A 20,207-nucleotide genomic window follows, 5' to 3' on the forward strand; every position below is an offset into this window, starting at 1 on the left:
CCATTTATTAGCCCAGTGTGAGAGAGAAAGAGAATGTAGCGTTGTGGCAACAATAATAATCGCAGAGAAACGCTAAAATGTCGTCTCTCGCGCCCTTTCGTGCCGTTGTTGGCAACCGGTTTTGTTTGTGGAGCGGTCCTAAAACGAACCAACCAATAGCAACTTAGCTTTATAACAGGCGTTCCATTAGCGATAGGCGAGACAGAGAATACTGAGGAGCGGGGTAGTGCGGGGCATGGGTGCGGTGGCCGGGCGGCAGCGCGCGTTGTACAGCAGTCGTATTTCGTTACTCAAAAAGAAGGTTATTGTTACAATGAGAAGTGCACTGGACTATCGATAAAGTGTGTTTGTATGTCGTTTTCGTCGATAATAAGTGTTGTGTTTACTTTCACCCGTGCGAATGTCTCGATTCTTACCTTTTTGTTTGTTTGTTCTTTTAATTACTGCCGCATGGGACGGCGCTTACGTTTCAGTTAACCCTTTATTTTGAAACGATGGAACGTTGTTCTTATGGTTTTTACACTAAAAGGTATTTTATGTTCTTTCTTTACTTTACTCTAGCGATTTGATGTGGATAGGTGCATCGCGTGTGGTACAAAATGACGTATTAAGATTTTTATTTGTGGTACCTTGTAAAAAAGAACAAAATGTTTGTGGACCTGCAAGAAGTTGAAAAGACTTACGTCTCGTCGTCTTATGCTGGGTTTCTAAAAGTGTTGCTTCTACTTTTAGTCAAGTAGTAGGGGTTTAATTGGTATTATTATTGCAACACTTCGGGGAAAAGACGAGACAATACAAGGCCCTCGCAACGCACCCGAGGGTCGACAGTCGAGGGGAGGGAGAGCACCGTCTGTCTGCACACATGCAGAACCGGTTTTCGCTTTAACGCCCCTAGTGCGCCGCAATAGTCTCTTTCTTGCGCCACACGCGTCTGCATATTGCCTTCCCATTCGCTCGTTTTCATTATTTTTTGCTTCCCATTGTGAAATGATGCCAGCCAGACGGATCGTTTTTATTTAGGTATATGTCCCTAACAGGAGTGTGACTAAGTACACTAGCCTATTAAACGTGGTAAGTACACGATCAGGTTCGCAAGGCACTGCTACCTTGTATGTTTGATAGTCGTGTAGTTTTTCCAGTTTAACTATTATTGTTGCCCTCAAAAAATTTTCATTGATTTTTACTTGCTTCCTGAAGTACAATATTATATTAATATATCTAATTTGGAAGTAAAATGTTTTCGTATACCTATCTACATAGTTACATATGTTCTACATAACCTCCCTAAGTCTTTTGTGACTTTGATTATTTTAAATAAACTAATTCACCCCACATTGTGTTTTACTATCGACTCAAAATGGAATGGATGCATCGATGTAATTGAAACCTAATTCAATATAATAGATACCTACACCGCATTATGCCGCCAACCAACTTACAGTTGTTTAAAAATTATATCTTTATTGAAGTTTATAAGTAAAAATGTTTAATATAATTTTTTTAGAAGCACATTGCTTGCAGTGTTCAAAGTCGTACGTTAAATTATCTTGTTTAACGATTTTTTTGGGGTTTAGAGCCATAATGACTGAAATACTTACCTCAATAGCATTCTACGGGGTCATGGCCTGTAGGTAATGATAGTTTTAGTAGATGTCAAATGCAAGGAAAACAAATCGATGAACTTTTTTTCTTTAAATTTTTAAATTGCCTTTTTGTCTTAGAGGATGAAAAAAATGCTTTATGTTAGAGTAAAATAATACGGTGTTAGAAAAAATAAAAGTCAATAATATCGGCACTAAAAAAGCAAAGGAATTATTAATATTTGTTACTTTCAAAGGTCCTATAAATGAAATACTATAACGGAACACTTATACAATCTGTCAAGTCATCCGTACCTGTTTTTCGTGGGGCTTTCATTAGTCTGTTAAGGGCATTTATCTCTAAAAATTATAGACCATCCAAAAGTTTATCCCTCATATAAATCCTTCATTCTTTTTTTTTAAATCGACCTCAAATTTTGCTAATCCGCTTTCGCTGTGTTCGTTACCGCGGTTTCTTCAACAACAATTTGAAATGCATTTGGAAGTCCTCACTAAAACTAATCACATGAGCTCAAACACAAGGTAGCTGCTATATACTGTAGAGGAGTTCCTGTCATCTGTCTGCCATTTCCACCTGATATTTACATAACATTTTATTTTCATTGCAATTACTTACATCCATGTGCCAAGTTTTATTGAAATCAATTAACGTTTATTGGGCGAAATTCAATAAACCGGATTCATCCCCAAATTTGCCACCTTTATAGGTGCAATATTTTCTTCAAGTTTGAATGGAACTACTACAGAGCAGAGGTACCCCTTTCCAACACAAGAAAATCATTAAAATCAGTTGGAGTAATCGCGTAACATACTCACAAAAAATACAGGCATATTAAGAACCTCTTCCTTTTGTGAAGTTGGTTAAACATATGACTAGTGGTATCATAGATTTCGTATATATCATGAGTGGCCAAGAGTATACAGGATGGTAAATGCACATGTGTAAAAACATTTAAATTCTTTATGTAAGGCGATTATCACGCGCGCGGTGGCGGAGACGCAGATCTGCGTCAACGCGCGGTTTAATCTGCGCGGTGGCAGCTGTCTAGCGGCCTTAGGTCACTTAGGCTCAACTCACATCGGCGCAGAGTCGAAGCGTCGCGTCGTGTTCTGTTTTTCAACTACAACGCTTGGCGATGCGCGTCGTCACGCAACGACTCTCGCATTAGCGCGCCCGTATCACAGTGCGGTCGGCGTCTGCCACCTCACTGCGTTCAAGTGACGCGTGTCGACGCGCGAAGCCGCTCGACTGCATCCAAGCGTCGACGCCCGTTTCCATATTTGCATAACACAAATTTGTGCCTTAATAATGGGAAAATAGAGATGAATATACTATAGGCGAAAAACATGACGCGTCGCGACACTTCGACTCTGCGCCAGTGCGAGTTGAGCCTTAACGTACTCGGTTCACAGTTAATAGCCGTAATGATTGTATATGTAGCCGAGATCCTTTGACAAGAATGGTTAATAATACAGAACGCATTCAAGACGCTGCAGTTATTCTGTCTATTTGGTTTTTGTTTACTCAAATAAAAGACACCGAAGATATTGGATACATCCCTTTTTACGAACCAGATCGATAAATGGATAATTTCAACTTCATTACAAAGATTTAAGAAAATATGAAGATAAATTTGGTCGATTTTCAACAGCTACATTTGCTATTGAAAATCGAATTTATCGACGTCGAGATCTATTGTAGAAAACTAAACATGTCCTTAAGCTTAAAAATCTGCGCAGTGGAGCGGAGCGCGGTGTGCCATACCCTGCGGTTCGCTGCGCTTCGCGCGGGGGCGCGGTAAAACCCCACGCGCTGGAGAAGCGTTGTCAGTGTGATCGACGGCGCGTGTTTTCCATACCAACTGAGGTACTTCAGTACAACGTTAAAAAACGCAGCTCCGCTCTCCGTCGCGGCGTGTGGTGCAGTGTGATAATCCCCTAAGCCTTGTGTAGTGCGTAAGAAGAAGTATTAGGCTTAACAAAAATACTTATAAAACAACAACGATATCTATGTACTCTTACGTAATATACGCAGACTCAGAGTCATCAATCAGTTTTGAAGTTATTAATAGGATACTTTTAAACTTAAATATTTACTTTTACCTCCATGCTCCACATTAATAAGGCTAAATTCAGATGGCAAAAATCGAAGCTTGTTTTCAAATAGCGCGTCTAGTTATTCATACATTTTACATACGCTCGTTCACATATCCGCGCGTTATCGTGCGGTACCGCCGCCACCGCGTTCTGAGGAAATATTTCGAAACGCATGTCGCCAATGGAAGTGCGCGTTGCGGCGCGTTTAAAATTATATTATGTTCTGACGGTGCTGTACAGTCAAGAGCACGTCAAGCTTGACACTTTGTACTTTGATCTGTTGTTATCGTAAGTGGCATAGGTTGGATTTCAATCTTAAGTGTCAAGCTTGACGTGCTCGTGACCCCGTCTGTTCAGATTACCGCGTGTTATTTTAAAATTAAAAAAAAAAGTTGTTTTGGCGCTAGACTACCTTGTTTTTTAATTCGGATTGAGCATTAGTACTAAGTAAGAATACCTTGGAAATTAACAATTTTTTCGGATCTAAATCGCGTACCAATCCAAACCAACGTTTGGCTACGGCTGAATAATGAGAATACCTTGTCTGTTGACAAATTCATGTCTAACAGGTTCTTTAGCGTCACGCGCGTAACATATCTAGTACGTCTCTTTCAAGGCCCTAGAAGCTAGTAATTTTGGTTCTCGCGAGGTTGTCGCTTAGATTATGGAAACTAATCCATCTCCTAAGAGTGGTTACACACGGCGACTTTTAGCAGCGATTCAAACGCGCGTTCGTGAAACGGTACACTTACGATTTTTAGACGATTGCATACGAACGTGCGACTGCATCGAAGCAAACTCGCGATTGCATCGATATAATTGCTTATAAATCACAAGTGTGGCGATGCTTAAAGGCTGCTTAAAGTAGCTTTAATTTTGCTGTACCTTAGCATTAGTTTTCACTTAAGTACTACATTTTGCACAACTCAGTCACGCTCGTCTATTTCCTCTAGGTATGTACATTGATCTGACCTTTTTATTAACATATTTAATCTGGGTGAACCAAATACGTCGAGGACGACCTTTTTCCACATTTCCATTAGCTTAAGCTCTGTAAATTTGTGTAAATAACATCTATTTTCTATCTGTTATATGACTAAACCACACGTCACGCCTTCATCTTTTATATCACACGGCTCTCCTTATTATTTATTCCCTATTGTATCTCCGTAAGTGTTACTGAATGCATGTTACTTTCGTGCTTCTGATACAATAGGTTTATGCACTATTTGCTATCGTACAACTAGGCTTATTAGATTTGATTTCGTTTAAAGTAATAATAAGTATTGTCTATCAGTATCAAAACATTCTTAAAAAATAAACTGTATTCATAAAGCATTACTTCGATTCTATCTTCACCCTCTGCGAAATATCGACGTTCTTTATTCAGCAACGTTGGTGCATTGTTTATTTTGGATTTCCGATCTCATAGTAATGGAAAAAGCAGTTATGGAAATGTTGACTTTTAAAGAAGAAAAAGAATATTGCTTGTTATTTCATTACGTATATTTGTACTCTAGACCCTTATTCTAGAGCACGTTAAGTCTGGCGCTTAAGATTGAAATTTCAACTCTATGCCGCTTATGTTAAAAACGTTCCGAAGCATCAAGCTTGTTGCACTCCTAATTGTACGTCAAACACGTTGTCGATACCTAGCAGGGATTTGTAGTTCTATTATCGCAACTAGGGTTAACAAGCTATTTCCTTTACGTTACATCAGAAGTGCTTTTTTTTTAGCATGTTCATGAAACTAAAATTGACGCGTGAAAATATTTAAATTAACATCATAAATTAATAGTGCAGTGGCAATTTTTAAATACAAGACACTATTCATTTATGTCTTTAATGTTTTATCAAAATAAAAAAGTTAAATTCAGACATAAAACCGATACTTTTTATTTTATATTTTTTCTATTATATCAGATATATAATAAATATTCATATTTTATGGTACTTAAGTTTATTTTTGGTAGGTACTGTGGTATAGTCAACAAGAAAATGTATTTGAGGGTTGTACAGTATTTTATTTAGTTTATTAAAAATGAATAACAGTAACTATACTTTATTGGTCACGGTCTTGAACCCTTTGTTATTTTCTTAAATACTACTTCTAGAGTGATTTTTGTTACTTGTGATTTGAATTATTAATGACTTGTCACCTGAAAAAATTGATTGTTTGTGATTATACCTTAGCATTAAACTTAAATTTTAAATATTACTTAAGACTTATTTTTTGTTACTTGTGATTTGCAATATCGCACCCCTCACGGAAAATACCACGGAAATAAGTAGAGTTACGTCAAACATGTTTATTGTTCCATTAGATACAGAAAAATATAATACACTTCCCTCAAATTCTTGTACATCTATCGACTAATTTTGTAGATAGTTATAAGAATTGGAGAGGATGTGGGTTATATTTTTCTTCTGTGCGATATGTCAATATGTTTGCAAAATAAAACATTTGTTGATGTCGTGGAAGAACTGCGGTATATGTCTAAAAAAAATGAAAACGCCTAGAATTTTGTTTCTACCTTTATTGCAAGATGTACAAAAGCGCCTGCCCTTTTATTTACTGTAACATGTACTGAACCATAGACAAATAATTTTATGTCATCATACCATAAAGAATGGAAAAAAATAAAGGCATCATACCTTAAGCGTTGCTGTCAAAATGTTTGACACATCGTGGTTGAACATAGTGGTTACATTCTCTTTGATACCTATTTCTTGACTCTCACCTGTTACCTACCGTTAGTTTTGTTGCGGTAAATCAATAAAAATAATGTTGTATTAGCACTTCTGTATATTTTATGCACTAAACTCAATTGTAAAGTGAGCTATTGTTTAGTAAACTGATATCCGAATTAATTGCTTTTATTATTATCTTAGTCATAAATTTCTATGTGGGGCATTGACTTTAATTTGTAAGTCAATGATGCGGGGGCTTATTTTTACTTGCAATAAATAAAATACCACCTTCGTTTAAAATTAATGGATATTAGTATTGCGTCAACTATCTAATATAGTTTTATCGCATAATGGCAGATGTTAACAGGTATTAATGTGCATCACATGGACGGGGTCATAACAGATTTAATGTTTTTTTTTTTAAGTTCCATTGTGCTAACTGTTATTAAGTGTTTACTTTGGATTCACGATGTTACGGTTTAATCTTGAAGGCATGTTTCTTTATTTCAGATCTGAAATCTTAGATAATATTCAGAAGAAAAAGGAGCAAGAGAAAGAACAGCCTCAGGCTTCTGGGTTTCAGCAGCAGCCATTAGCAAAACCATCTGAAAAGCCATTGCATGCAGATGGGCAGGGTGGGACTGTTCCAGTAAATCAGCATGTTGCTTCACAGCAACTTCTTTCACCTACACATGGCACCAGCCAACAACTCGTGGCAAAGGAGGACACCAAAGACAAACCAATAAAAGTAGCCAATTCCACTACCATAACATTGATAGAGAATGGTAATGTTAATGCAGACAAAGACAAAGACAACAACTACCCAAAAAACTACTTCACATTAGAGCCCAAGAATGACAAGAAGGATGATGGAAATAAAAACAGTATTACTATAACTCGAACTGTGCCAAAGCAGTCTCCTGGTAGTGCACAGGTTGACAAGTCCAAAGGTCCGCAGAAGCCAACAAAGAGACCCTTACAGTGTTTGGAGACTCTAGCAGAGAAGGCTGGAATTACATTTGAAGATAAATATGAGGCAGCTAATACACTATTAGCACTGGATAAGCAAAATAACAGTTTTAGGAGGCCTGCGGAGCTGAAGCAGCCAAAAGCCGAGCCTGAAAGTAATAATCAGAGTGAAGAATATAGGTATAGAAATCAAAAGGAAGAGGATGATAAATTGCAGGTATATATATTTCTATACATTGCATTCCTGCAATATTTATATATACATCATCAAGTATATAACCAGAAATAGAGATGAAATGTCATTTAATTTGCTTGAAAACTTTTATTTTGCCAAATCATTACTGTGACAAATGCACTCCGATTGGCTAGCCCGAATTTGAAACTTACAGGTGTCATCAATTGTTTCACTTCAAATTGACCGGTTTAATATAGTATAATTTAATATAGTATAATATATATAATATAGTATAATTACCAATGAAATGTGGTTCCGTATATTTTGTAATTAGATGTTTTGCTGTTTTTCCCACACCACCGAATGGAACAGCACCCATTGTTTTATTACAATAAATATAGAATATTTTTGGAATATACAGAGACATACACACAGGTCAGTTGTTGGCGTTGTACTATTTCAGTTTTCTAATTTGTGATTTGTGCGCAAACTAGAGTTGATATTTAAAAGTGATATAAGATTTTTTTTCCCATTTGCCTGATGAGTTGCCAAGGATTGATGGCCCTTATTTCGTCTCTATTTCTGGTTATGTACTTGATGATATACATACACACCTATATGCCTGTATCAGTACTTGTAATTTATTTTTAAAACCATTCTTTTCACAGATTCAACAGCAAATAATCCAACAACAGCAACAACAACAGCAGCAGCAACAACAACAACAACAACAACAACAACAACAACAACAACAACAACAACAACAACAACAACAACAACAACAACAACAACAACAACAACAACAACAACAACAACAACAACAACAACAACAACAACAACAACAACAACAACAACAACAACAACAGCAACAGCAACAGCAACAGCAACAGCAACAGCAACAGCAACAACAACAACAACAACAACAACAACAACAGCAGCAGCAGCAGCAGCAGCACCAGCACCAACAATTGCAGCAGTTTCAGCAGCAACAATTGCAACAGCTACAGCAGCAACAGCTGCAGCAAATTCAGCAACAGCAGGCACTGCACAGACAGCACCAGCAGGCTGTCCAACAGCACATTAAGAATCAGCAGGATCAACAGGAATTGGTAAATTACATTGTACCTATTTTATTGTAGTTGTTTTTGTTGTATGTGTTAGTTATCATTTGAAATAAACACTGAATGAGATATTTCAATGTACACATTTTAAAATAATTGTACATTTAGTTACAGAAGCAATTCCAAACACAGCAGCAGCAGAAGCCAGAGTTCCAACAGGTCTCCCAGCATCCTGAATTACAGCACCAGAAGTTTTTACAGGTTTTTTAATATTAATACATAACTATAATTTTTACGCACTAGTAAGTAGTATTCACATAATTCGAGGCACCTTGCATTTTCAATACTAAATGCCCTTAGCGTAAACAATGCTTGTTTGATCAATAACTATTATGCAACTTTGAAACTGATATACTAAACGTCGTTTCTTTAAGTCTTTATTGAAAAATAAAATTTTAAAAACACGGAGAAACTCTTGTATTGATAAAAATGCACGGTGGCTCAAATTATGTGTCTGGGAGTGTATTATTACACATTTTGAACTCCAGTTGAAAATGGTATGGTGTATTTGTTATAAAAATTGCTAAAGTACCTATGCTTCGTACTTTACAAAAGTAATTGAAAATTCGATATACAACGTGTTGATTTGTATTCTCGCCATATTTACAGAGGTCATTCTATACCCGAAACTGAACCCAAATCACTAAAAAAATAAATCGAAAAAATATTTCGTAAATTCCTATTTTGTATTTAATTGCAGTAAACAAATTTCATCCAAAGGTCATTGACTTGCACAGCAATTGCAAACATTTTGAACAATGACCTTAAATGCGCAGAAAAATCTCATTTTAGACCTATTTGGTGGTGGGTGCGGGTAGCGGCGGCGGGGAAGTGTTGTATCGAGAGCGCGATTGGAAGAATAGTCAACATTGCTTCCCGTATTGCGTCTACGTCACGATGACATTCCGCATAGGTACATTCTATTCTAGTCTGTCACGAAATGCCACGTGGTTTGGTATGTAAACGAGAGTTAGTAGTGCAAAAAACAGACTTAGTAGTACAAGTACGTGTCTATTATGGCATGATGTGAAACGTTTAGTTTACGCGGAGGGTACGAGTGTCGAAGTTTCTGCTTTCAAAATTGTGAAGTCTAATTTTGAAACCAAACTCACGTACAAATTTCTGCATCACTTGTGCAGAAGGTGAGGTAAGCCAGCCACCAGCTGTGGAGCTAGGTACTTCCAGCAAAACTTTCATGTAACCTAAAGTTGGTATGTACCAAATATAAGTTACAAAAAACTTTTTTCAGTCTACTTTTCTAATTAATGCAAATAAATAGTTAATTATAACAATACTGGTACATAATCATAATTTAAAAAATAGATAAATAAGCGATCGAGAAAGAATACGTATCGCTCGGTGAAGCGGGTGGCGGGGTCACTTGCGTAGTGCATATGAGTTGAAATAATTTTGCAAAACTTTACTAGAAACAATTAGCCAGAATATTGAACAGATTTTTCTTTTAAGTACAAAGACACGACGCAAGCACATAGAAAAATTCGTGAGGTCCGTTGGTTCGTTCCGTGGCTTAGTTGGTATAGCGTCTGGCACGGTATGCAAGAAGACGTCTGTTCGAATCCGACCGGATCGAAGGAATTTTTTCTGAGTGTTTTTTCTGAGTGTACGATCTTTGTATTAATAATTATAAGAAACTAGTGGAGTAATTTCACAAAAAATAATTGAATATCAATTCAATAAAAATTTAATTAATAGAATTTTCTTTTTTAAAGTTTTTTTTAGATGGTTTAGCATTATTTCTATTATTAATTTCTTAAATATGGCGAAAATGCAAATCAACACACTGTATACAGATATATTATTATGTGTATATGTCCAAAAATGTTAGGAAATGTTACCTGGTGTGATCAATCAAGATGTTTTGTTTCAATATATTGTGGGAATGTAGTGTTTAGAGCAATTATCTGTCAGATTTACTAAGCTACAAGCTAGTGAATGCGGCCGTGATATCTATGACGACTTGGAGTTGTATGTCACTTGTTGCAAGCCTTCACGTGTATTGTTTCGTATTGTATTGATTCCTACTTACTGTGTTCTCAATTTGCTCGCTGAGAAGACATGGACATGAACAAAGAGTACGAAAAATAATTTCACAAAACAAGTTCACTTTCACAAAAATAAATTGTTTGGTAAATAAATGTTATATTTTCTAAACACATTTTTTAAAGTTAAAGAAAAATGACTCGCATTATCAGCCAGTCCCAACTCACCGATAGACCTAGCACCGCGTGGCCACGGCACTGTTCGAGGTGGCCGTGACTTTGCTTGGGTTGATCGTATTGTCGCTCGAAGCGGACGTAGCCGCTCAGGGTGTCGCGTAGCATTAGGCAGGGTCTATTTTTCTAACTCGAGCATACTCTGTCTACACTGAGTCAGCACTTGCACACAGGTCCGGCTCGACAGGTCTCGATCTGCCTAACAATATCCGTTTGTTACGACCCTCTGTACAAGGGTCGAAAGCCTCTTCTATCATCTACTACTAGTGGGTCCTACTGGAGGAAAAATGATTATAATGGGGTAAATAAAATATATAAAGATGAAAAATATTCCCGTACAGTCCATCAACCTGCTTTTAAATGTTCCTTGCCAACAACATATGCACGTGCTTTTAGCTATATAGCAACAGAGTTATGACCCCCTACCCCAACGTTGAACCTTATTCAGTGGCTATCGTCAGAATGTTGTTGGATATAAATAGGAATCCACTTGGGGATACATTTAGTTTTTGCAATGGGTGGCGCGACTACGTAAATACGTGTGATAAATTAACTAAACCAAGTGTTGAAAGTATATTTTTAATAATAATAAAGGTTTTCTTTCAATAAAAAATATTTATTACCAAATTGCAGACAGTTCGTAGGCAGGTAAACTGCCCCTATGCGTTTTTGTGTTGCTTACACGTGCTATTGATTTCACTGGGCACACAAAGTCATATTTCAAGTTATACAGACTGCAAATTTAAACCCTCTCATGTAAATTGTCCTCCTCGTGATCAACGGCTTAGAGGCGTATAGACTTAGCTTTACGTGGCAGCAATGCGTGAAAAAGGTCACTGCTTTTAGTAGCATATTAATTGATCTTTGGTACTGTCTGATCAGTAGCCTGTAGACCTGCATATTTACCGAACCAGTAAACAATTGTACGCTAATGTTTAACGCTTCGAGTTCGAAGACGGCCATGTCAATTTCCCATATAGGAATATGCGCGTAAGTCATCTGAAGCCGAGTGTCATTCTTCCTATTATTATGAAGTTATTGAAAGACTTCGTTGATTGAAGATGTGGGATACTGAGTTATTTGAATCGATATCTGGAAGATTACAAAACGAATAACAATACCACTGAATGTAGCTTATTAACAGATTGCAAAAAAAGGAGGAGGTTCTCAACTCGACTGTAATTTTTGTTTGTGAACCGATTTTGATGATCCTTTTCTTGTTGGAAAGAGGGTACCTCAGCAGTGGTCCCACTTAAATTTGAAGAAATATTTCATCTCTAAGTTTGGTAAACTAGAGGATGAATGACCCTTGACGTCGGTTTTTTAGTACTCTGTACTGAGATTATTCACTTGTCGATGTTTATCTGTCAAAATTTTTAAAATTGACGTAAAAATGTATTTATAGCCATATAAATTGAACTTAGAAATCGTAACGTTTTTATTTAAAGTGCATCACTGAATGTCTTTCAATGTTTTTACGTTGTAAACTTATTTGCAACAATGCTAGCCCTTATACTATATTGACTTTAACATTTACTTCAAAAACTGTTCAATAGTGCATTTCACTACGATACTTTTCTCTCTCATTGCAATCTTAAGTTTACAACTGGTTGTATTTTGGGTCGTTTATCTACTAATTATTATATGCAGGTCGTGAATAATCAGCCTGTGCATACACAGCAGTTCAATGTCCCGGGGATAGGCGAAATAAACTTAAGTTTTCTGCCGACCCCACAGAACAACGTGAACTTGATCTTCGACAAGAATCAAAAGACCGGAATGAGCGGCGAAATAAAACCACAACAAGTAAGTGGCTAGTCAATATAAAATTGCAAATAACTGTGAATCATACCATTCGGGAACCTTTCGTATAAATTCGCTTTGCCTTTTTTTAAAACGAAAAACGATTACAAAACTTCAAGCAATGTCGAGTTCAGTAATGAGTTTGATGAAAGCCCGTTACAAAAAAAAAACAAATGTTTGTTGTATTTTTTTAGTGTTAAAATTAATCAACTTTAAAGTTTATTAAATGTATAAGTAATGAATAGTTTTTATTTTAATTTTTATCTTTCTTTTATTTTTTAATCTAACATTTAAATATTGACTGATATCAAGTCCCTATTACGAAAATCTGCCTCATAACTCAATATATACTCCAATAATAGTTTTGGCCATTAAAACCTCGGAGCACTTACACATTCTTTACATCACAATTGTGTTGTAGTTGAATATCGTGAGTTAAATTTTCCAATGTCGAGTTATTCTAATTTTGATATTATACTAATTCCCTCTCTCTCTTATCTGAGCGTTGTCCCGGTTGCGTCCTCAGCAGTGTTACTGCGGAGCCCGGGGTCCGCTTTCCTGCTTTTTCTCCTCCACTTTGCACGGTCTTCGGCATCCTTAGTGGTGAGACCATTGGCACGCATATCACCCTTGGCGACGTCAAGCCAGCACTTCTTGGGTCTGCCCCTTCTACCGGGGCCCGGCGGAGGTGGCGTAGCCAGACATTTGTTTCCCACGTAGCATGCCGGTTTCGGTAAGATGTGGCCGTACCAACGTAGGCGGCTTTCTTGCAGTTTATCTGCAATGTCACAGACGTGAAGGCTGCCGCGGATGCGGAAGTTTCTGACACGGTCTTTCCGTGAAACTCCACACATCCAGCGCAGCATCTTCATTTCCATGACACGCAGCTCCTGCTTATGGCGCTCAATTACGGACCACGTTTCACTGCCATATAAAAGGACAGGCCTAATGATGGATTTATAGACATGTCCTTTCAGCTTAATCTTGGGGTCACAAATGACACCAGTCACCTCACGTCACTTTGCCCAAGCGGCTGCGATTCGGGCTCTGACGTCGCAGTCGATGTCTCCGGACGCGCTAAGTACAGATCCCAAGTATTTAAACTGGCCCGTAGGCTCGACCGCGTCTTCGCCTATGCGAACGGGTAGGGGATCTGTAGCGTTGCAGACCATGTTCTCAGTCTTCGCCACATTTAGTCTCAGACCGCCGTTCTCAAGCGACTCCTTCCACACATTCACTCGTCGTACCAGTCTCCCTCTCTCCGCATCCGCCAGCGTACATAAGCATCCACGGGGGTTGCTCATGCGTGTCTCGGATGGAGCTTGAGACCTCGTCTAATATCACGCTGAACAGATAGGGACTGAGAACTAAGCCCTGGTGAACTCCGACTGTGATAAGGAAGGGTTTAGTATCACCAACAGCAGTCCTAACCATGGAATCGGAATCGCGGTACATGTCTCGGATGATGTCAATGTAAGCTTCTGGTACCCCTTTGGATCTCAGTGCCCACCAGATCATTACACGGGGGATACAGTCGAAGGCCTTCTGCATGTCAAGAAACATGAAATGCAGAGGCGTATTCTTCAATCTGTATTTCTCCATGATGACCCTTAGGGCAAAAACAGGATCCATGGTCCCAAGACCAGGCCGAAACCCATATTGACCCTCCGAGACAGCACTCTTCTGTCGGATCCGAGAGCCTATTATACGCTCGAAGAGCTTCATGGTGTGGGACATGACCTTTATGCCCCGATAATCGCCACACTCCTGCACCGATCTTTGAAGACTGGAGTGATAATACTCAGTCTCCATTGGTTAGAGATTTTACCGGTGAGGAGCACGCAATTAAAGAGGCCGGTAAGGATGCCCACACCACGGGGACCCATTGCCTTCCAGGCCTCGATGGGAACCCCGTCGGCTCCGACAGCTTTCCGATTCTTCATGCGACGAAAAGCTAAGTGGACTTCCTCAGGTGTTACCGGTCGCACTAGTCCCTGATTCGGAGGGAGGACCGGTGGCTGCACCTCTCTGTGCTGCTGATTCAGCAGCTCGTGGAAATATGAGCGCCATCTCTCCTTCACCGCGTCGACCTCGCATATAAGGTTGTCATGAGGGTCTTTAATGCAGCGACACTTGGAAATATCTTGTGCCGCTAGGACCCTCGAACGTGCCAGCTTAAAGATAAGCTTCTGCCCCTCAGACGATTCCTACTTGTCGTACAACGGCTGCAAGTGGTCCCGTCTGGCTCTGGCTACAGCATTCTTAGCGGCACGTTTGGTATCCCTATATGCATCGCGGTCTTCAGAAGATCCGGGCGCTTACCACGTTTTGAAGAGGGCTTTCTTCACCCTCACCTCCCTCTGGACTGTGTCGTTCCACCACCAAGTTTCTTTGTCACATTTGCGACCACCCTTGGACAAGCCCAGCACCGCTTTCGCCGCCTCAGATATGGCAGCCTGAATGTTGTCCCAGTGGTTCTGGACTAGATCACCTTCAGTGTCGGCGCATTTATCGCCGATCGCTGAGATGAACTCCTGGGACGTGGTACTATCAAGCTGCCACCATCTGATTTGGCGTCGGCAGCGCTCAGCGGGCTTATCGGCCGGATTTACGCAGAGATCCATGACAAGAAGACGGTGTTGCGCAGTGAGACTCTCACCTGGTATGACCTTGCAGTTGGCCACTTTGCTGATATGGTGTCTCCTGGTGAGTAGGAAATCGATTTGGGTGGCGTGTCCGCCGCTCCTGTAGGTGATTAAATGCTCGGGGTTCTTTTAAAGAACGTGTTCACGATGGCGAGGTCGGCCGCTGCACACGTTGTGAGGATGTCTCCTCCCTCCGCGTTGCGACTGCCGTACCCGTAGCCACCGTGGACCCGCTCGAACCCTTCGCACGCCTCACCCACATGACCGTTCAGGTCGCCACCCAAGACGACTGCCTGCGACAAAGGAATGGCACTCAGCACTTCCCCGAGTTGATCCCAGAACCTCGCCCTGTCCGTGTCGCTGCAACCGGCCTGAGGTGCGTAGGCGCTTATCAAGTGGGTCACGACCCCTTCGATAAGCACCATATATTGCCTAATAACGCCATATAATGCCATTGATATTATACTAATTATATACATTAAAATATTATACTAATTTTAAAGTATTTTGTACCCTCTGCATCAATAAAGACTTTGATTTTGTTATCAAAACATTTATTATTTTGTCTTGATCTATATTTTATGAATTAAATTGTTACTACTGAATATAGTTTGATATGATGCTTGCATTAATTTTAATGATAATGATTTTTAGCGAAGTGGGCAAAAATGAACCTGAAATAATTTTATTCTTAATTTTTGAAAATATTTTTCAAACCTCTAATGGACATTAATTTTAAATATATAGACCATAGATGAACATATATTAAGGAAGTACTATGTGAAGATCTTAATATACAATTATTTTTAATGGTCACACTTAGTTTAAAGCTCTTTTGCTTCTTGTGTGATTATTGAGTGTTCAAGTACAAGTACAATATCCCTTAATTAGAGTTTCCTCTTTAAATCTACTACACTACCACAACAACCACGATCAACGGACTACCTGTACATTCCCATCTGTTGTATAAAATCCTATAAAAGCATTCTACTCTAACACAGATAGTTGAGAATCAACCTCAAGTGGTTCAGCAGCAGATGAGCATGGCGCAGCACGAGTCGCCGCAGCAGCATCATCAGACTGTTACCGTCGTGTCTTCCATGCCAAGCAGTATGGCGCAGCATCAGGTAACAGTGATGTCGGTACAGTGTCTGGCATGTACTGATTTTATTAATCCTTCATGTTCTTTGTGCTACGGACATCGTACCAAATCTCAGACAATACATTCTATTTTATTTTATTTTTGGATGTTGTTATAGGTTGTTAGGTGTTAAATATAATGCTCGAATGTACATAGACAAGGGTCAAATAAAAATTCCATGGAAACCAAAATGTGAGTCACGGATAATGTTGATATTGTACGGTTTGTTCACCTTTCAATGATTAGAGTCTGATAGAATGTGAGAGTTTTTGCTAAAAGAACTGCTAAAATGATGACTGATAGATGAAATGTGCGATGGCTTCCGAGTGAGTTTAACTAAAGTGCATTTCGTAATTTATGTATTTCTGTTACATAGACCTAATAACCGGTCAATGGCGCAATGTGCTTATCCTACAAAATGTACGTTCGTGTATCGTACATGTTCCAGGAGAGGAAAAAGGAAGCGTGTTAGAATGGTATGATAAGATGCTGGTAACTGATGGGTTAGATAATGATAATGTGATACAATAAATGATAAATGACCTTAAATATTGTAAATGTCGACATAAATATTAAATGATCTTTAATATATTTTACACGTCAACTTAAATATTGGATTTAGGTACTAAAATGACTTCTGAAACTAGGAGAGGTCGCTTTGTTAATTAAAATCGCGTAACGTTGGTTATTAAATTCGCTATCACTTGCATCCGACACGTTGACACTTGTCCTGGGAGCATGTGCAGTGGGGTGAACATTGTCGCTTGCTGTGCGCGGTAGCGTCTGTCCTGCTGGCCGCTGAACACCCTCCTTGCAGGCAGGGTGGTACTCGGGCAGGACGCGCTGATGTTGCTCGAGGTTTGCATGCGGCATCTACGTAGACTACGTCACACCATTGTCAATCCAATACAAATCAGAATTCCTGATATGGTACTGATTAATCCGTACTGGGTGACATCGTGAGACGAGGGGATGTCGGCTAGATTGACTTCAGTCTCCTTCATCTTCTGAATCTGTTTTCCAATCTCATGTAACTTCTGAAGGAAATACGTATTGTTGACGTATTCTTTTGGTTCTGATAATTTGCTCGCATGCTTAATTATGGAAATGGGTAAATCAATGATATGATTTATCGAAGGTATGTTAATTTTTTGAACATTGGCTTCGACCATCAGCGTGTCGTTTTGCTGTCTATGTGAGTAGATAGTAAAATCTGCACCTTTTATTATGCAATCTCCGCTTATAGTTATAATTCCATTTCCTTTTAATTGTTCTGACGTAATTTGATTCCCGCATATGATATGAGCAGTGCATTATCCGCAACATGAAAACAAATGCGTATTTACTAAGTGTAAGTCTGACCACGAAGTTTTGTAAGGTCCGCTGTTGATAGCACACTATTTTGTTTCTTCATTCATGACGCATAAACATTTGTCAGAAATCATATGATACACTGGTGTCTGCAATGAACACATGTGGGTGACGTCGTCATATGGGTCACACCGTAGAAAATCTGCTTGTGTCATAGGGAAGTATGAATCTTTCTGTAAATTCATAGTAATATATTCTGATATAGGTAGTATGCTGATCATAGTGTCGTTCACTTTACGACGAATAGGAAGCAGGTGAAATATTTCGTAAAAATCTCTTGCCACTTACGGTATCCTGATTTCAAAAATGAAATACTGATTCGTCATTTTTGCTCTGATTTTTAGCATATGATAAAGTTTTGCTAAGTCGGTGGCTATGTTGTTAATCGGTTAATGATAGATCTTTTGCTAATTGGCCTGATATAAGGTTCAATTCATTTTGGAATTGTTCTGGGCTAATAAGGTGTACATTGAAAGATCCATTATGCAAGTCAGCTATGGTATCCTGCAAATAATCTTGAATATCTCTCAAGTTTCGTAAGATAATATTTGCTATAATCGCTGATAGGGCAAAACTATTGCTGTTTTCATCTCTTTGCAGGCATTCTTTCATGCTGTTAGCCAACTGCTCTATTTTATTAATGTGTTTATTGATATATTTGTGCTGCAGACACATGGTTTCTTCAACTCTTTGAAGTAAGTTGTGTTGTGTTTCCACAATTGATGTCTGATTTCTCCATAATATTGCCATGTGTTTCTGATTCATGCGTGCTTCGCATCTCTATTTATTCAATATCTTTCTGATATTGTTCGGCGACTTGGTCGTCCAATTCCCCGTACAGGCTGTGTGCTAAGTCGCCAATTCCATTGATAAGGCCGCGGCGAGCACGTGAGTGCGCCTCGCCATTCTGCTGACCAAGTAACATATGACTATAAAGGTCGAGTTCCTTATACCATGACGTAACTGTAACATGATAACGTCACATAACATGGACTTGTCTGTTTTGTCGCATATTCTGCCAATACTACTAAGGTAATGTTTTAACATTTCGCAGCCTTGCCTGTATGGATATTGCCTGTACACGAACAAAACAGCAGTGTTTATTTACAATGTCACTTATTACTTCAGCCTGATTTGTACTAGCGACATTTGTTTGTATATTTTTCGTCACCTCTTAATCGGTTGTAAATACAGGAGGTTCCTTTTCGCCATCTGACTTGTAAATAGACAGCCAGGTGGGTCCAGTCCACCACAACGGATGTTCCTCTAGCTGCTTGACACTGATTCCTCGGATGGCCAATCCGCAGGATTAACGGCCGACTTTACGTACCTCCAGCAGTCTGGGGGCATGATAGTTTTGATCTGCTCTACTCGATTCACTCCAAAAGGTCTCCTTGAAGCCAACACGACGCTGCTGTTGAGTCAGTCCATCCAATATCTTGATAGGCAGGCTTTTTACTACCTTTTGCATGACTTTTGATAGAAGAAGACAAGCCATCGACTCTAATCGGGGAAGAGTGACGTTCTTTTTCACAGGTACCAGTCTCGCCTTTACTGCTTCAATGGTGATCGATGATTGTGATCTACTATCAATGTTTTGTTTGTTTACTTTCCAGTAGATTACGCAAGCGTAGGCTTTTGTTGACGAGTCGCAAAATCCGTGTAATTCAATCTCGTCGTTTTGTTACTGCCTCTGTGGCCGAACGGTTACTATGCCACGTCTGGGTGACTGCCACGCAGATGTCCCAGGTTCAAATCCCGGGCCGGGAGAAATATTTTTATGGCCTACATTTATTTCTCTCGCGAGTTTGGGTGTAATTTGTGGTTGTCTATGTGTGTGTCCATGGCACCCGCAACACATGGTTTCCCTAGTGCGGAGCTATGTTGAGTGTGTGCGTTAGTATTATTATTATTATTTGTTGAGTCTCGAGCCACCGCTTTATTTTAATTTCATTAATATCTTCCAACTCTTCTCGAACGCTTTTCCATTCGTCGACAAATTCGGGTGGTAGCTCGTTATCCCACTGAACATCATGTTGCCATACCTTTTGAAATACGAGTTTAAGTTTAGTGGTAACTGGGGCGTACCATCCGAGTGGGTCGAAAATCTTCGATATTTCTGATAATAAAATTCTTTTGGTTAATGATACTGATTGCTGCTGCTGGGTTGAGTTTGAGTTGAAATGAGAATTGATCGTCAACAGGATCCCAACGTAGTCCGAGCGTTTTAGTGGACTCGGGGTATTTAAATTCAAACGCCTGTTGATTGAGGGATGTTTTTAGACCTTGCAGTAATTCGGGTTTGTTTGATGCCCATTTGCGAAGGTTGAAGCCACCTGATTTGAGCATAGCAATTAGA

At 39.2% G+C, this 20,207-nt stretch overlaps 1 protein-coding gene across 1 annotated transcript in view; it reads left to right on the forward strand.

Annotated features, from left to right (window-relative positions):
* The first annotated feature begins 395 nt into the window (after positions 1-395).
* Positions 396-20,207, forward strand: part of LOC113228462 (polyhomeotic-proximal chromatin protein-like) — a 48,985-nt gene continuing 29,173 nt past the window's right edge. The window contains exons 1-7 of the mRNA XM_026461780.1: positions 396-529; positions 6,900-7,575; positions 8,202-8,312; positions 8,496-8,642; positions 8,763-8,855; positions 12,539-12,694; positions 16,338-16,463. Coding sequence (XP_026317565.1) covers positions 495-529; positions 6,900-7,575; positions 8,202-8,312; positions 8,496-8,642; positions 8,763-8,855; positions 12,539-12,694; positions 16,338-16,463 — 1,344 coding nt within the window. The 5' untranslated portion in view covers positions 396-494. The remainder of the gene's footprint in view (positions 530-6,899; positions 7,576-8,201; positions 8,313-8,495; positions 8,643-8,762; positions 8,856-12,538; positions 12,695-16,337; positions 16,464-20,207) is intronic.

Source organism: Hyposmocoma kahamanoa, unplaced genomic scaffold, assembly GCF_003589595.1.
Source record: "Hyposmocoma kahamanoa isolate Upper Pololo Valley unplaced genomic scaffold, ASM358959v1 100021, whole genome shotgun sequence".
NCBI lineage: Eukaryota > Metazoa > Arthropoda > Insecta > Lepidoptera > Cosmopterigidae > Hyposmocoma > Hyposmocoma kahamanoa.